The following is a 19,172-nucleotide window of genomic DNA, read 5'->3' on the forward strand; positions in this document are numbered from 1 at the left end:
AAAATGGACAGATTCCTAGAAAGGTACAAATTACCAAAACTGAATCAAGAAGATATAACAACTCTCAATAAACCCAGTAACAGCCAATGAAATACAAAATGTAATAAAAAGCCTGCCGACAAAGAAAAGTCTAGGTCCTGATGGATTTACAGCTGAATTCTACAAGAAATTTACAGAAGATATAATCCCAACACTCCTCAAACTTTTCAATGAAATTGAAAAGGAAAGAGTTCTCCCAAAATCATTACTTGAGGCAAGTATTATACTGATACCAAAACCAGGGAAAGATGCAACTAAGAAAGAGAACTACAGGCTGATCTCTCTCAATAACATAGATACAAAAATCCTCAATAAAATCCTAGCAAATAGAATACAGCAAATCATCAAGAAGATCACACACCATGACCATGTAGGATTCATCTCAGGGATGCAAGAATGCTTCAATATTCGAAAATCTATAAATGTAATACACTATATCAATAGAGCGAAATCTAAAAACCACATGATCATCTTGATGCAGAAAAGGATTTTGAAAAGTCCAACACTCATTCATGTTCGAAGTCCTACAGAACACTGGACTAGAAGGCCTCCACTTCAATTTGATAAAAGTGATCTATGACAACCCAACGGCTAACATAATTCTAAAAGGGGAAAAACTGAAATCTTTTACTCTCAGATGTTGTACAACACAAGGATGTCCTCTATCACCACTCCTATTCAATATAGTTTGGGAATCATTAGCTAGAGTCATTAGACAAGAGGGAGAAATAAAAGGAATAAGAATAGGTAAAGAAGTTAAATTATCATTATTTTCAGATGACATGATACTTTACTTGGAAGACCCAAAAAACTCCACCAAGAAGTTACTAGAATTGATACACAAATTCAGTAGCAGAGCAGGATACAAAGTCAGCACCCAAAAGTCAATAGCATTTCTCTACACAGATAACAAATACACTGAGAGGGAAATTAGAGAAACAATACCTTTTACAATAGCACCGCGGAAAATGAAATCCTTTGAATTCATCTAACTAAAGAAGTCAAAGATCTTTTCAAGGAAAATTACAGTACTCTAAAAAAGAGATCGTAGAAGATTTCAGAAAATGGAAAGATATTCCCTGCTCCTGGACAGGAAGAACCAACATCGTGAAGATGGCCATACTCCCAAAATTGTTGTACCGATTTAATGCAATGCCTATATAACTACCACCAACACACCTCCCAGACCTAGAGAAATCGCTCCTAAAATTTATGTGGAACCAGAAAAGACCTAGAATAGCAAAGGCAATCCTGGGCAATAAAGACAAGGCAGGAGGCATTACAATTCCTGACCTAAAATTATACTACGAAGCTACTGTGATAAAATGAGCATGGTCCTGGCAACAAAATACACTTGAGGATCAATGGAATAGATTAGAAGATGCAGAGACCTCTACGAACACGAAGGCCCCTTCGACAAAGGGCCCAAACACACTGGAAGAAAGATAGCCTCTTTAACAAATAGTGCTGGAAAAACTGGCTCTCTACATGCCGAAAACTAAAACTTCACCCAGGTGTACCATGCAGTAAACTAAAGTCAAAATGGATTAAAGATCTAAAAATTAAAACAGAAACACTAAATCTCCTGGAAGAGAAAGTAGGAGGCACTCTTAAAGACATAGGGGTAGGCAAAGAGTTCATGAACAAAAATCAAATTGCAGGGGTAACACTTGAAAGAATTAACAACTGAGACCAATGCTTATTGAGAAGTTTTTGCATATCAAAAGAAATTACCAACAAAGTGAAAAGACAACCCACAAATTTGGAAAAAAATCTTAACTAATAAGCATTCAAAGGTCTGCTCTCTAGAATTCGTAAAGAACTAAAAAACATTAGGCAAAAATAAATAAATAAATAAATAAAAGTTACACCGGGGAGATGGCTCAGTGGAATAAGCGCTTCCCTGGCAAGCACAAGGACCTGAGTTCAAGCCACGGTTCCACAAAAAAAAAAATAAATAAAAATAAATAAATAAATAAATAAAAAATAAATAAATAAAAAACATTCGGGCCCCTAAATTTAAAGATCCAATCCAGAAATGGGCATCTGGATCATAGGATGAAATCAAAGAAGCGAACAAATATATCATAGGACGAAATCAAAGAAGCGAACAAATATATGAAAAAATGCTCCATACCACTAGCCATCTGTGAAATGCAAATTAAAACAACACTGAGCTACCATCTCACCCCAGAAAGATTGGCTATCATAAAGAAATCAACCAACAACAAATGTTGGAGAGGCTGTCGGGAAAAGGGAACCCTTCACCACTCCTGGTGGGATGTAGAGTGGTGCAACCGTTATGGAAATCAGTGTGGAGACTCCTTAAGAAAGTAGGACTGGGGGAACTTTCCAGAACGTGCTGAGAGGTGGAGGAGCGGCTGCTGCTCAACCTGCACACGGCTACCCGCTCCTTCCTGTCTACCTGACCGCGGCCTAGCCCGCTCACCGCCTGTAGAAAATGGTGAAGGAAACGACTTATTTTTTATTTTATTTTTTATTTTTTTGGTGGTACTGGGGATTGAACTCACAACCTTGTGCTTGCCAAGCAGGCGCTTATTCTACTGAGCTATCTCCCCAGCCCAAAAAGTACATATTTAGAAGACCAGAATGACAGGCATTCCAAGCATGACCCTTCTATTACACATTGCTGTTGTAGTGTAGTTGCTTGGTTCACAGGTATCACTATATATAGCTTAGTCAGGGTGAGAATCCTACCAATTAACTGCTAGTTTCAAAAACCTGCTGATACTTCTCAGGGTCATTGCCTTGCCCATCTTGTGCGTATAAATGTATGGCTTTGTCCCTGTCCTGTTTCCCAGCTTTTCTTCTTGCCCTCTCATTGTCCAATCCTCAAGTTCTCGTTTTCCTTTTAATTGTGTTATACCTATTGGTATTTCTTCTTTTGAGTTCCTATACTTGGGAGACTATGATATTTATACATGTGGGTCTGGTTTATTTTGCTTATGTCCTCAAGTAGCATCCTCTTAAATATGAAGGCTTCGAGTTTGTCATTCTTTATAGCTGAGTAATACTCCATTGTATAAAATACCACATCTTTTTCAACCATTCCTCATGTGACAGGCATCTTTTTGTTTCCAAGATTTAGCTATCACAAGTTGTGCTGCTATAAACGTAGGTACACATATATCACTATGATAATGACGTTTTCAGTTCCTCCGGGAAAATTCCCAGTAGGAGAATAGCTGGCTTGAATGGGATTTCCAGTCCTACTTTCTTTTTTTTTTTTTTTTGCTTTGTAATCAGTATATTAAGACATTCATACATTTTAACAATTGCTTAAATTTTTTTTTTTAAATTTTTTTTTAATTTTATTTATTAGAGAGGGAGGGAGAGAGAGAGAGAGAGAGAGAGAGAGAGTGGTGTGTGTGTGTGTGGCCAGCTCAGCCCACCAGGGGGCGGGGCTGGCTGGCATGTGGTGCTGGGGGATTGAACTGCGGTCCCTGATGCTTTGCCAAGCTTGTTCTAAGTAGGTGCCTTAGACCACTGAGCCATCTCTCCAGCCCCCAATTGCTTAAATTCTGATACCCAGAATAAGCATGTGAACATACGACTTTTTTAACATACACGTAAAGCTATTCATCATAATTTGCTATACTATTACCATTAAATTACAGTTACTTTGGAGCATTAAGTCAAATGGGTTAAAGTAAGCCTGTAACATACCTATGGAACACCTTCTTATAATACACGTGCAAATGACCTTTTCATGTGGTCTCTTTACTTTAATTTCAAAGTTACCCAGCTCTGAAGTCACAACTCAAGCGCTTATCATGGTCCAAAGAGAAGGGAAAAACAATGTAACTAGGAGTGGTCAACAGTTTTATATATATAACCTATACTGTAACATTAGGTAACTCAATTGCGTCCCAATTTTTTTTTTTTTTGGCAGAACCAGGGATTGAACTCAGACCCTTGCGCTTGCCAGGGAAGCGCTTATTCCACTGAACCATCTCCCTGGTCCCTTCCAAATTTTCTGATCAAGGAGATTATGGGGCCACAGAGCAATGATTCATGATGTAGAGTGTACCTAAGGAGAGTCATCTGGAGAGAAAACATTCTCTCAGGCTTTCACAGAGAGCAAACTGGTTAAGCAATTGACTTAAGCAATGACTCATCCACATGGCTGACACTGACAAAGGATCTGTAACCTGCGGTACAGGGCCTCAGGATAAATCCTGAAGGGACTTGAGTGACTTTATCAGATACAAAAGTTACATTTCTTGTTATATAGGTCTTGCTTTATCTTGGTCTTAACCATTCTGCAGAAAAAGTATAAAAACGAGGTAAAAAAAAAGTAAAGCCATATTAATATGCTCAGCTGTGAAAGGCTCAAGTCAACAACTTTTGTGGATAACCCACTAGTATTGTGAACTGCTGGACGGTGTTGGATTGTTTTGCTGAATTTACGCACCTATAGTATTTATTTATTTATTTATTTATTTCTATTTTTTATTTTTTTTGCGGAACTGGGGATTGAACTCAGGCGCTTGCCAGCCAAGCACTTATTCCACTGAGCTATCTCCTTAGCCCCACCTATAGTATTTAGATGCCAAAGGAATACCCATTTCTGACAGACTAAAGAAAAAAAATAGGGGGGGCTGGCAAGATGGCTCAGTGGTCTAAAGCACCTACTTGGAACAAGCTCGGCAAAGCACAGGGACTGCAGTTCGATCCCCCAGCACCACATGCCAGCCAGCCCCGCCCCCTGGTGGGCTGAGCTGGCTGCACACACACAATAAATAAATAAATAAATAAATAAATAAATAAATAAATGTATGTTTAAAAAAAAGAAAAGAAAAAAAAGAAAAAAATAGGGGATACAACAGAAGGGCCATTTTGCACCTGTATATGCAAAATAGTTAGGATAAGACATACAGCTACTTTGGCTTTATTCAATGAGAAGAAAGATTTGTACTAATAATGTTTGGACAGGATATCCTGTCTGCATCTTGTACTATGGATAACCACTAAGATGATAACAATGTACAATGTATTAATTATTGAAACTGTCCTATTAACCAGCTTTGTAATTGTCTCTTTGATATTTGTTTCTCAATAAAATTTTAAAAATGTATTAATACATCTCAGGTATGTAATATGCAAATATGAGCTAATTTGACTATGGAATAGTTACTGGCTATAACATACTGGCTAATAAAATTTCTACCCATATACCTGGGAGAACAAAATTTTTCCCATTTTCTCTGATAAAACCACAGGCTTGGCATAGTTAAGTTTGCTACTCCATAAATATGGCCAAAAAAATCAGTGAATTTTTTTTTTTTTTGGCGGAACTGGGGATTGAACTCAGGCCCTTGCGCTTGCCAAGGAAGCGCTTATTCTACTGAGCCATCTCCCCAGCCCCAAAAAATCAGTGAATTTTTGCCAATCATAAAAGCTCACTGAGTGACAATATACACTAAAACGTACCCTAGATTTTTGGTAATTTTGTTCAGCAGCTCTGGCTTCTGCTTTTTAACGACATCCATGATAGCATTATATACATCACAGATCTTCACACCTAGTAACAAGACAGAAAGGAGACAATTATAAAATATTCTTCAGAAGCTACATTTGAAACAAAAAGTTTTCTTTTCTTTCTTTTTTTTTTTTTTTTTGAGACAAGGTCTCACTATGCAGTCCAGGCTGGCCTTCAACTTGCTATGTAGCCCAGGCTGGCCTCCAACTTTCAGCATTCGTCCTGCCTCAGCCAACCAAGTGTTAAGATTACAGGTGTAAATCACTATGCCCAGCCTTTTTAAAAAAAATCTATTAAATCCCCTAAAGCAGTGTTTCTTTGTGAACTAAAGAATGCGACATCAGGGATGACAGGGACTAGAAATTTACACTTTCAAATATGGTCTGCCCAGTCATTATCACTTATCTGAGGAATCACTGATCCAGGAGCACTGTGAATTAAGTGAAACACTTCAAAGGATGACAAATAGGATTACATTACATTAAAGTTGTTATGTATTTTGAAAATCAGACCTTTGTAGTAGGCCCACTTCAGTCAGTACTAAATGTATGAACTATTATTAGAACATTAGCCCTAATTTTCCAGGATCTAGTCTAGGAATGACATGTCAAGTCAGAGGACACCAGATATTGAGGCCTCAAAGGGAACTTTATGCTCTACCTATGTCTGTGACTTTCAACAGGAATTCTTGAGACCAGTTCAAAGATATCATGGAAGAATGGAGTTAGAAAGTTCTGCCCAGGTGTTGGGTGGGTTTATGAAATGGTTTAAAACAAAATTTCACTGAGCCAGCTGGGAATGTGGAGTCCAAACAAAAGTGGAGTCAAGTTCCTTGGTTTCTTTTAAGGTAGTTTCTTACTTAAGAAGGTTGCTAATATTCTATGCTTAGGCTAAGATTTTTGGTATCTTTGGTATCCATTTAATGTAGGATTAGTGCAACATGTTCTGTTGGCAGAGCTCCTAGTTCTCAGACCTTTATAAAATGAAGAATACCAAAGTCAGGATGTTTTATGAAAAAAAAAAAGATGTTTTATGAATATATAACACAAAGCTCTAACAACAAATCAGAGACTTCTGTAAACACCAATGTAAACCACAATGACCACTCATATCTAAAAGAAAAGTAGATCTAATATTTATATCCTAGTACAATTCAAGGTAAGCAGACTCTTACTCCACTTTTAGTATGAAAGTCTCAGGGATATAAACTTACATTAACACTAATGGTACTTTTGTTATGTGATTTCTGAACTTTCTTTTCTAAGGCACCTCACCATGTCTTAATTGCTTTAGCAGCTCCTCTTGAAGCTGGAGCAAGAAGTTGTAATTTTCTTGAACTTCCTGAGAAGGGTCAACCATCAACGTGCGAACAAGATTGGAACAGTAAGATTTGAAGCGAATACCCATGGCACAAGTGATGGCCCCAAAATGCATATGATTCTTGTCACTAGAGACAAAAGAAGAAAGCATTACATTATCAAAACTAACAAGTTCTTGGTACCATTGGCACAGAAGACCTGCAATTAGTGTTTTACCCCAAGCTGTGTCTGAATACTGACTTAAACTTTTTAAAAAAATAACTGTATTAGGAACTGGAGTAAAAATCTGATTAAACTATTGGGATAAAAATTCAGGGAAATAATAAGTACTGTTGTGTTCTAAAAATGGAAGGATTTAAGTTATACCCATTCTGGGCTAACAGTCTAGCTGGAAGTTACTTGTCCACAAGCCTTTATCAATTGTGGGTTTGTAATTAGTCTCTTCAGAATCACTAGAGCAAATCACATTCTTATTTATTCATTTTTTCATGGAACATTTTTATTTGAAAGCATATCTGAAAGACAATCTCTGGTTATCTGGATTTGGGTTTTTGGAAGACATTTTCTTAAAAAGTAAGCCTGTCCACAAAAATGACTACCAGAATTATCTGACAACAATAAAATTTAAGTTTTCAAATAAAAATTAGAATTCTGAAGCACTGTATCTGAATTCCCAACATTCACTCAAATTTTTTTCAAATGACATTCTTTACAGCACTTGCTAAAATTTGAAGTATTTCCTTTTAGAAATCTAATACCATTTTAATTGCTTTCAGAATACTTTGCATTTTTCAGTATTTTTAATAATTTGGAAAAATGTTTACAATCAAATGATAAGAAATAATGCTGGCATGGTGACAGACACCTGTAATCCCAGCTATCTGATAACTGAGCAGAAGGATAGGGAGTTTGAGACGAGCCCAGGCAACCTAGCATGACCCTTTGTGCAAAACAGAAAGTCAGGCATGGCAGTACACGCATATAATCTGAATATCTGGGAGGATGAGACAGGAAGATTGTGAGTTTTGAATCTAGTCTAGGCTACATAATAAGTCCAAGGCCAGGCTTGACCACATAGTAAGACACTGTCAAAAACTAAACAAAACAAAGGGCTGGAAGTGCTTAGTAGAACATTTGTCTTACCATGTGGGAGTTCCTAGGTTTAATCTCAGTGCAAAAAAATAACAGTAACAGATATAGCTGGCAGACCACTCAAGATAAGTTTTTTTAAAAAAGGCTAAAAGCTACAATACTTAGAATATTCTTGGCCGGGGAGATAGCTTAGTGGAATAAGTGCTTGCCTGGCAAGTACAAGGTCCTGAGTTCAATCCTTGGTACCACCAAACAATCAAACAAAAAAATATTCTTGAGTTTTTATGGTTACTTTATGAAATAGTTCTCATACTTACCTCACCACACTAAACTTGAGATTATAGTTGCCACCACTCTGAATGATTGGAGGGTAACACATTTCCACAGTAGAAGGATCTGCTCCAGCCAGGTATTTTTTCTCTTCAATGGCCTTTTCCACAGACTCAGCCAGCTTACTATGTCGAACTTTCTATAAGAGCAGCCAGAAGCAAAATGACACTTACTACAGGATGAGACACAGGGATGTGAGGTATTTGGACATTTCTTGAAGATATGTCCTAATATAACTTATGATTTACGTACTAATACATACAAAGAAAATTTGGAAAACTATGGGGAATTGACAGTTATTCCAATGATCCTTAAGTAAAATAATGGGTAATCTCAAAACCCAGTGTTGTTTTGAAAGATGGCACAATTATCACCAACTTATTCATAAACATTAGCCTTAAAAACAGCTGAACAGGGGCTGGTGAGATGGCTCAGTGGTCTAAAGCACCTACTTAGAACAAGTCAAGCTCAAGCAAAGCACAGAGACCTCGGTTCAATCCCCCAGCACCACATGCCCGCCCGCCCCCTGGTGGGCTGAGCTGGCCACACAATAAATAAATAAATAAATAAATATAAAAAAAAAAAAAGCAAAACTTTAAAAAAAAAATTAAAACAAAAACAAAAACAAAAAAAAACAGCTGAACACACAACAAGAAACTTGCCAAGTAGGCACTTATTACTACTTCACTGTAACACTAAAAAGATCCCCCCTTCTCCAGTTACCTCATCTGCATCAACTATTTCCATGACTCTTTCCTTGAAGAATTTGTTGAAAACCTCAGAGGTGATACTGGCTGCTTTCTTCATTAGGTTGAGCTCCCCGTCCTCCTTTACTGCGATGGTATATGCCACAACTGCACTGATATCTATCTGCAATCACAGCAACACATTTTCTCACACTCAAATATAAAACTATGGAAGAAACACATCTTTCTACATCTGTTATCACTTGATTATTTAACAAATTCCATCAGTAGTCCGTAAGATGTTCAAATAGTCTCTCTCTTTTTGATATCATGAACTGAACTCAGGACTTGGGCCTGCCAGGCTGGTGCTTGTACTGCTGAGCTGTATCCCCAATTAGTCTCTTGAATAAAAACTTAAAATAGTTTTTCTTTTTTGCAAAGTAACTGTTTGAAGAGGCATAAAACTACTGCACCACTTAAATTGTAAATTTTCCTTTCTAATTTTATTTCTCAAAGATTTTTATAAATGTTGAAGGAAGGTAAGTAGGAAGGCAGGGAAAATGAAAGCACAGAAGTTTGTCCTGGACATGAGACTTTTCCTTGCCATCATTCCTGGCTATACAAGAGATTTTTCTAAGTTTGCAACACTGAAGGGCCGGGACTATTTCTTAAACTCCATTTTCTTTCTTTTTCCTTGTATTTTAGGGTGTTCAGAGTCTCACTAATAGATAGGACTCTTAGTGATCCACCTGTTTATAGCCTCCCAAGAGCTGGGATTATAGGCATGCACACACACCCAGTCTCAATCGTCTCAGTGCCTCCAGGGGGGAGGGGGACTGCCATGGCAGGCCTGGGTACTGAACCCTGGCCCCTGCTTGCAGGCACTTTAATCTGCTGAGCTATTTGGCTGGCCCATAATACTATTTTCTTACTAAAAAGTAAAACTGTGAAACTTTTTAGCTATGGGTGGTGAAAACAAAAATATGAACAAATACATGGTTTTCCCAAAACAAATGTTCTGCAAGATCTGTTCTGGAGACCTATATGCTTCTGTCTTCTCAATGCTTAATCTGCTGCTTTCCAATTGTATTCTTACTTTGTCAAAGCCCTCTTTGTTGAGGCAGTCATTCCAGCTCTTCATGAACTCTCCAGGGAATTTGTCTTTGCTGAACACTCCAATCTTCTTGCCATTCTTGCTTTCTTTAATAGCTTCAATCATTTTGTCAAAACTGTTCTTATTACTTTCATTCTATCAGTGCCACAGGGAAGAATAGGGTCTGTTAGTTTTAGAAATACGTAACTATGTTCTAACTAATAATAACCAGCAAGGAATATCCTATACACCATGGAAATAATAAATTCTGCCCTAGTCCTTCCTTACCTACTTTTTAAGAAGAGACTGTAATACAGATTAACACAAAATATCTTCAGATATTTTTATATGCTTAAGTGAAACTACCATGTAAATTGATAAGATTATTCATTTTCTTAAGAAAAGCTGAAGAACACATAGGCAAACAAAATTCTGAGAAAAAATTTGCTATTTATGTGGGCAGTATGACAAAAAGATCATATTTGATAAAAACTAAATATGAAGTATCTACAAATTTTTAATACTGAATATGTACACTATAAAACAAGAATATGAACAAAACATTTCAAAATAATATCAATTATTTGGCATATATAAATCAATCAATCTTTCTTGCTTTTCTTTCTTTCTTTTGGAGACAGGGTCTCTCTATGTAGGCCAAGGTGGCCTTGAACTCACTATGTCACCTAGGCTGGCCTTAACTTGCAGTGAACCTCCTGCCTCCATCTCTGAAGTGCTGGGAATACAGGTGTGCACTACCATGCCTAACAGATTTTCTTGAAGATATTTAAGGTTATCTGCTCTGAATAAAGAACTCAGATGAAGCCAATACATTAATAGCACCCTGGAGAAAAGCCAGATAAATCAATATTCACTGGAATTACATAGCCTACTTAGTTTGCTGTAAAACTAACAGGGTTTTAGAACACTTTTTTATTTTACATTTTTTTCCGGTGGTATGAGGGATTGAACTCAAGACCTTGCGCTTGTCAGGCAAGTACTTATTCCACTGAGCTATGCCCCAGCCCTAGAACACTTTTTTCTAACCAACAACAAAAATATGACAGAGTTTGTAATTACAACCATAATCAGTTACTATTCTTTTGAATTTGTGACCTTGAAACTTTCTCACGACACACTGCTTGTCAGTTCTAACCTTTTCTCGTACGAGCAGAGTTATGGCAGGGGCTCCATTAGCATTCTCATTGCCCTTAGTGTTGGCAATCTGTTTCAAGAACTCCACTTTTTTCTTGCTGGCCATAAAGATGATTTTATCATCACAGAAGACCATGATTGTATCAGTTAGTTCATAACCAAAGAGCCATGTCTATGGAAGAAAATAACAGAAACAACAGTATTTACACATTAAAAAATGAATTTATTCATGTATAAAAATACAATATCTCAGTTTATGAATGTTTCTGTCTGAAAATAATTTGGTTCTCAAAATAAGCATTTGACAAAATTGTTGACTCTATTCGTAAATCCCACGTCAGCTAATAAACACAACCATGGTCATCTCTCCCAAGATCACAAAACAAATTTAAGCTTATTAACCAAGGTACCAATGTATTAGTAGATAAATATTTGGAGTTAAATTCAGAATAGCCCAGGGTGAGGTGGTGTCACTGTGGATATGAATGTAACAAGCTGGGTCAGGGACTGACAATTCAATAGAGTTGAATAATAGGTACATTACTTATTTTATCAGTCAATTACTTTATCTGCTTTTTTTTTCTTTTCTTTTTTTTGCAGTACCGGGTATTGAACTCAGGACCTTGTGCTTGCTAGACAAGTACTTATGCTACTGAGCTATCTCCCCAGGCTCTTAATCTGCTTTTATATGCTTGAACTATTTGTAATAAAAACCATCAAATCTTGTGTACAACTTGTATTTCTTTTTATGTGTCTGCTGCTGGCGTACCCAGGCCCTTATGTATGTTAAACAACCAATCCACCCTCAGCCCCTGGACAGTTTGTTTACAGGTACTGTAGCACTGGTTTGGTTTTTTCCAAGACGTGGGTCTCACGGTCATGTAGTTTAGGCTGACCTTAGACTCACTATGTAGTCCAGGCTGGCCTTGAACTCAGTGATCCTCCTGCTTCAACCTCCCAAGTGCTAGGATTGCAGGTGTGTGCCACCATGCCTGGCCTGTGCAGCACTTTAAGCAAGTCATTTTCTTCCTTTTCTCATGTTTTTGTTTATGGAATACACAGCTGGAATGACTGGGAGTTGTCCAAGAAATTCTGTACCTGATGCATGAATTTCACGGACAGCAGAATAGACATGGGACAAGCCTGGGTTCCTGACTACTATACAAAAGAAATACTATGTCACCCAACTATATTTAAATTTCTCTGTTAAATGTAATTAAATGTATACATACTATGTATTTATTTTTTCCTATTTTTAAGCCAGTGCTAAACTCAACTGAAGGTCACATGATGCTGGAAATCCTCTATATGAACGGCAGCCATTATGGAGGACCTGAAACATAGCTGGTGGGACTTAGAGAATTTTCTGGTGGAGCAATAGATCACATCTTGCGCCTCCTGAATGCTGAGCATGTGCATTGCAAATTAGTGGCATACTAGACCCAGGAACTCAGTTTTATTGTGGCCACTACAGTGCAGTAGATCCTAAGAGCTGAAAATTATATAAACCTCTCACCTGTAAGGCAGTTGATTTGGCATAAACAATTTCTTCATCAACACCCACTGATACAACAATTGCATCAATGCTGGCATATTCATCTTCTCCTTTCTGGAAAGAACAGGTAATTTAGTTACTTTGCACATTAGCAAGAAAGGATAACAGTTGTCAGTATGGGATGGATGGGCAGATAAAATTATTTTCCAACAGAAATTCTAAGTTTAAGGTTCATGCTTGTCTGACAATCTCACCATAATTTACTATTTTTTGACTAGTTTCACTGAGATAAAATTCATATGTAAAGGCTGGCCAGATAGCTCAGTGGATTAGAACACCCGCTTAGGCAGACCCAGGGATTAGGGTTCAATCCCTGGTGTGCCATGCCAGTTCCACCCCTAAGGCATGCTGACATGGTGAATGAGACTGGGTGTGGTGGTGTGTTCCTGTAATTTCAGCTTGGGAGGCTGAAAACAGGAGGATCACTATGAGTCCTACAGTGTAGTGAGACTCTGTAGACCTCATACTAAACATATACTTTTAAAAAAAATTTTTTTTGGCCAGCTCAATCTGCCCTAAGGGCGGGGCTCGTGTGGCATGTGGTGCCAGGGATTGAACTGCAGTCCCCTGTGCCTGCCTAAGTAGGAGCTTTAGACCACTGAGGTAGCTCGCTGGCCCCTTGTACTAAATACATTAAAAAAAAAAAAAATCACATGCAATGAAATTCTCCCTGGGGCTGGGGAGATGGCTTAGTAGAATAAGCACTTGCCTGGCAAGTGCAAGGTTCTGAGTTCAATCCCCAGTTCCAAAAACAAAACAAAACAAAACAAAACAACCAATTCCCCACTCAGAAGTACAAACTGTAATGTTTATAATACTCTAGTATGTAATTATGAGTATTTCCTAATCTTAGAACACTTTCATCTCCTTCCTCAAAATCCTGGCCATTAGCAATTACTCTTTATCTTTCTCTGCCTCTTCTCTATAGACAAGCAACCATACTACCCATCTCTATGGATCTACCCATTCTGGATATTTCATATAAATGGAATCATCACATGTGGCTTTTGTGTGTGGTTTCCTCCACTTAACATGTTTCCAAGGTTCATCTGTTTTGTAGCATTCTTTTTTGAGTCAAGTATTTTATCAGGTGCATATGCTACATACATCAATCCCATCATCAACCAACTGGGTATTTGGGTTGTTTCCACCTTGTGGCTAATTATGGACAGTGCTGCCATGAACATTTGTGTATCCCCCACACCTCAGATAGTGGGGACTAAACCCAGCACATCTGAATGAGCTGTACTCCCTGTCCTCTTAAAATCTGAGATATGATCTTGCCAAGTCACTAAGTTGCCCACACTGAGCTCAAACTTGTGATCTTCCTGCCTCAAACCTCCCAGAGTGCTAGGTCCACAGAAGTGAGCCACAACACATGGCATAAGTACTAGTTTTCATGTGCACAACATTTCTTGGGTACCTATCTAGGAGAGGAATTGTTCAGCTATATGCTAACTCCATGTCTAACCTTTGTTGTTTAGTACTGGGAACTGAACTCAGGACCTGGCACTTGCCAGGCAGGCACTTGTGCGTCTGAATTACATCACTGGCTCCATGTCTAACTTCTTGAGGAGCCACAAATTGTTTTCCAGTGACTACATTGTTGTAAGTTTCTAATAGGAACATATGTAGGATCCAATTTTTCCACAAGTTGGCCAACATATTACATTTCTTCTTCTAGTATCAAATGGATATAAATTAGTATTTTACTATATAGTTTGGATTTGAATTTCCCTCATCGCTAATGATAATGACACCATTATATCTTTTTGGAGAAATTCCTATTCAGATCAGTCTGATTTTTAAGGAGATTATCATTCTATAAGTTTAATATTTTTTATGTTCTAGGTACAAGTCCTTTATCAGACACAGTTTGCAAATATTATCTCTCATTCTGTGAGTCTTTCTTTTTATATAGCACAAAATTTTCTAATTTTGCAGAAGTCCAATCTCTTTTCTTCTGCTTCTGATATATCGAGACTGCTTGTTAACCCAAAACCATGAAGATGCATGTACTTCTTTTTCTTTTTTTCAGACAAGATCTTGTTATGTAGTCCACGTGGCCTTTTAACTCACTACAGAACCCAGGCTGGCCTTGAATTCATGGCAATCCTGCTGGCTCAGCCTCCCAAGTACTGGGATTACAGATGTGGACCACCACACCCAGCTTGACATACAATGCTCCTATCAGAGCTTAGTTTTAGGTCTTACATTTAAGTGTCACTTATTCTGAATAAGTCTTGTGGAACTTATTCTTTTGCATGTGAATACTCTGCACAATCACATTTGTAGGAAAGAAATCTTCCTCTCAAGTGTCTTGATACCCTTTGTCAATCAAACATCCATAAATATGAGTTCATTTCTGGGCTCTCAATTCTATTTCCATTGAACTAAATATAAGTCTGTCCTTCTGCCAGTCCCACACTGTTTTGCTGATGTAGTTTTGTAGTAAGTTCTGAAATCAAGATATATGTCCTTCAAAAATAAGTTATCTAGGAAAGCTCTATGACAAAAGAATTATTATTATTATTATTATTTTTATTTATGTGTGTGTGTGTGGCCAGCTCAGCCCACCAGGGGGCGGGGCTGGCTGGCATGAGGTGCTGGGGATTGAACTGTGGTCCCTGTGCTTTGCTAAGCTTGTTCTAAGTAGATGCTTTAGACCACTGAGCCATCTCACCAACCCTGACAAAAGAATTATAATTCTGACTTTCTCTAAGAAAAACAGCTACGTAAGACTTCTACATTTTAAAGCTTCTAGTTGTCAATAAAAATTCACCAAACCAGGTGTGGTGGCCTATGTTTGCAATGCCAGTACTCTCTGAGGGTGAGCCAGAAACTCACAAAGTTCTAGCCCAGCAGGGGCACTTTTGTACAATCCTGTTTCAAAACTAAATAGCTAACTAAATAAATAAATAAAATGCCTGGAGATATACCTTAGTGTGAACACCCTAGGTTGAAATTCCAACACCATAAATACAAACAAATAAACTGAAGGTTCTGTTGTAATTCTCTACCTAATGAAATAAGTAATGTAAAGAAATTACCTATATGCACCCCTCCACTGAGAATTTTTTTTCTTTTAGGTTGGCAATATTTTATCATTAATTCTCATTATGATGCAAAAGCAGTAATAGTTAAAGCTGCTAGTGCCTTAGTATCAATCAAAGCAAACCATCAAATTGTACTTCACTACTATGCAATGAAGAGACAAATACTAATCATTAAATCTCCTTCATGCGGTAATTACTATCAGCTGGGGGTGGCAGCTCATTCCTGTAATCCTAGTACTTGGGAGGCTAAGGCAAGAGAATCGTGAGCTAGAGGCCAGCCAGGATTACACATGACATTCAAAGCCAGTCTGGACTACATAGGAATCACTTCTCTGCCTTTTGGTTAAGATCAAGTGTGACTACATAAGAGACCCTATTTCAAGCAAACCAAACCAGCCACTAAAAAAGAGATTATTCTGTGTAAAGAAAATGACAGTTTCAGGGGCCGGGGAGATGGAATAAGCACTTCCCTGGCAAGCGCAAGGGCCTGAGTTCAATCCCCGGTTCCACCAATAAATAAATAAATAGGAACTGTAAAAAAAAAGAAAAAGAAAAGAAAATGACAGTTTCACACTAAAATGTGATAGTTGTCTCAAGGACCAGCATTTGTAGTTATGTGAGTAGAAAGCTGAGCTCAGCAGACTTTGGGTATGTGGCACACAAGTTCTCATAACTGAAGCTCATCTGTCAACTTCAGGACAACTGATGTATGTGCTCCCAATGATAAAATTTGAGTTATTGTGTAAAACAGCTTTCATTTCACTTGATACATTTCCTACTTAGGAATTTTCTGATGAAATCAGAGATATTAACATTTCTTTGAAGAAATGTGTCAACATTTGGAAGATTTGCACAACTGAAGGAACTAGTATTTTCCAAATAAGCAATTCATGTTACAGTCACCCATAGATAAAAGTTTTTAGGGGCCAGGGAGATGGCTCAGTGGAATTAGCGCTTCCCTGACAAGTGCAAGATCCTGAGTTCAATCCCCAGTTCCTCCAAAAAAAAAAAAAAAAAAAAAAAAGTTTTTAATTTGAGATAATAACGTATGAAAAGTTCACCATTGTACATTCAGATTTCACACTGTAAATTTTATGAGATTATGACTTGAAGAATTTTAGTCCAGTAACAAAGAATGCCCACAGGTATCATGAAAGATTCAACTATCTTCCTTCTCCAAGTATGCCGGCTGCACAAGGGCTCCCTTCAAAGCCAGACTACATGGGTTTTAATCCTTATTTATTGTGATCTAACCTTTCTGATTTTCAGTTTTACTGATCTCACCGGTGTTGTCTTCGGAATTATGAGCTACAAAAAATTACATATAGAGTGCCTCCTCATAGAAACTATTTAGAGCGGCTGGGGAGATGGCTCAGTACAATAAGCACTTGCCTGGCAAGCACAAGGGCCTGAGGTCAATCCCCAGTTCCACCAGAAAAATAAGAAACTATTTAGGTAGTTGCAATTACTACTGAAGATTAAAATAACTATTTACTAAAACACTACTATATGTCCTAACTCTGTTGTTACTGAGTTCAAAGATTAGCTAAGTGAAGATTATTACAGAATACATTACAGTGAAACTTTTTTTTGTCTTTTGTATTTACTACATGTTCTCACTACACAGATCAGACTTGTAGTGATCCTCCCACTTTCAGCCTCCCACAAGCTGGGATTACAAACACGTGCCACCACGGTTTGTGGTACTGGGGATTGAACCCTGGTCCCTGAATCAGCTTAGCAGGTGCTTTAATCTGGTGAGTTATCTGGCTGGCAATGAAACATGTTTTTAAAGTGCATAATTTGGGCCAAGGAGACAGCTCAGTGGAATAAGCGCTTGCCTGGCAAGTGCAAGGTCCTGAGTTCGATCCCTGGTACCGCAAAAAAAAAAAAAAAATAAAATAAAATAAAAAATAATAATAAAGTGCATAATTTAAAAAATTATTTTCTTTTAATGTTTATAAAATTATTTTATTTATATGGCTTCAAATATTCAGAAAATGTCTGATCAATAAGCTCGATAAATGCACCTTCAGTTCTCAGACACTGAAACAACCTCTTAATCTCAAACAAATCTCTCTGTAAAAGACTTCACTCTTTGAAAGCCTTTTTCAAAGACATGGACCCAGAAATGCTCCAGACTCAGATGCCAGGTCTAGCAAAAGAAGCATATTATTAGGCAATTAAATGAAAGTCTATATTCCAAATAACTGGGAACAAATGACAAGATGAGGCAAAAAATAAATAAAAAGAGAACTTTTGGGGAGAACACTGATTGAATTCAGAGAATAAATATTTATTTTTGGATACTGACATTTGGGGGTTTTACATGGAATAAAATCATTCCACATACTCTGGAGTAATGCTTTCCAGTGGATAGGTCTCATTCATGCAGAACTTTCACTTGTTTTTTTTTTTATTTTTTTGAGATAGGGTCTCACTATGTAGTTGGCTATCAATTTCTGGTGATCCACCTGCATCAGCCTCTCCCAAGGGCTACGATTACAGGTATATACCACCACGCATGGCTGTGTGGTGTGTTCTTATACAAACCTGCTGGTAGTGTCAGGCACCTACATGGCGTTTTGATGCAATTAAGAGATGTGGCAATCACAAGATGTATGCAGCTGCTGCCAGTGCATAGAGTACTGTTTGACAGTGAACATTTTCTTTTTTAATAAGTAGAAGTATAAAGTAATGACAAGGGCTGGTGATGTGGCTCAGTGGCAGTTTCTTCCTTGCAGACACAAGGCCCTCATGTCAATCCACAGTCCCCTCCAAAGTAAATTCAAAGGACAAAATGTAAACAACACAAAATGCAGTGACATGGTCATGAGTTATCACTATCAAGTCATATGTACTAGACCCAACTGTATGCACTATACATTTAAGCCTGACAGGGCAGGCTTTTTAGTATCAGCACCACATACACATTAAGACAAGGCATTGCTCCTCCCCTAAGGACACCCTAAGATGGTGATCAAGACTGGGCGTGGTGGCATGCGCCTAATCCCAGTGCTTAGGAGGCTGAAAACAGGAGGATCACTATGAGTCCGATCTATGTAGTGAGACCTTGTACTAGGCACATGACTACACAGTGCTTTTTGTGATAAAAGAACATAGGGTAAGAACTCTTAGAAATAAAAAACATTTGGGCTGGTGAGATAGCTCAGTGGTCTAAAGCACCTACTTAGAACAAGCTAAGCTAAGCTAAGCTAAGCTAAGCTAAGCTAAGCTAAGCTAAGCAAAGCACAGGGACCGTGGTTCAATCCCCCAGCACCACATGCCAGCCAGCCCCGCCCCCTGGTGGGCTGAGCTGGCCACACACACACACACACACACAC

General features: G+C 37.9%; 1 protein-coding gene across 2 annotated transcripts in view; it reads right to left on the reverse strand.

Moving 5' to 3' along the window:
* The window catches only part of Supt16h (SPT16 homolog, facilitates chromatin remodeling subunit), a 76,793-nt gene that overhangs the window by 29,100 nt on the left and 28,521 nt on the right, over window positions 1-19,172 (reverse strand). For both annotated transcript variants that reach the window (XM_004648079.2, XM_023708351.1), the window contains exons 2-8: window positions 12,734-12,826; window positions 11,219-11,389; window positions 10,066-10,218; window positions 9,007-9,153; window positions 8,271-8,422; window positions 6,817-6,989; window positions 5,494-5,584 (exon numbers count right to left, since the gene is read on the reverse strand). In XM_004648079.2, coding sequence (XP_004648136.1) covers window positions 5,494-5,584; window positions 6,817-6,989; window positions 8,271-8,422; window positions 9,007-9,153; window positions 10,066-10,218; window positions 11,219-11,389; window positions 12,734-12,826 — 980 coding nt within the window. The remainder of the gene's footprint in view (window positions 1-5,493; window positions 5,585-6,816; window positions 6,990-8,270; window positions 8,423-9,006; window positions 9,154-10,065; window positions 10,219-11,218; window positions 11,390-12,733; window positions 12,827-19,172) is intronic.

The sequence above is a fragment of the Octodon degus genome, unplaced genomic scaffold (assembly GCF_000260255.1).
Source record: "Octodon degus isolate 3935 unplaced genomic scaffold, OctDeg1.0 scaffold00352, whole genome shotgun sequence".
In the NCBI taxonomy this organism is placed as follows: Eukaryota; Metazoa; Chordata; class Mammalia; order Rodentia; family Octodontidae; genus Octodon; species Octodon degus.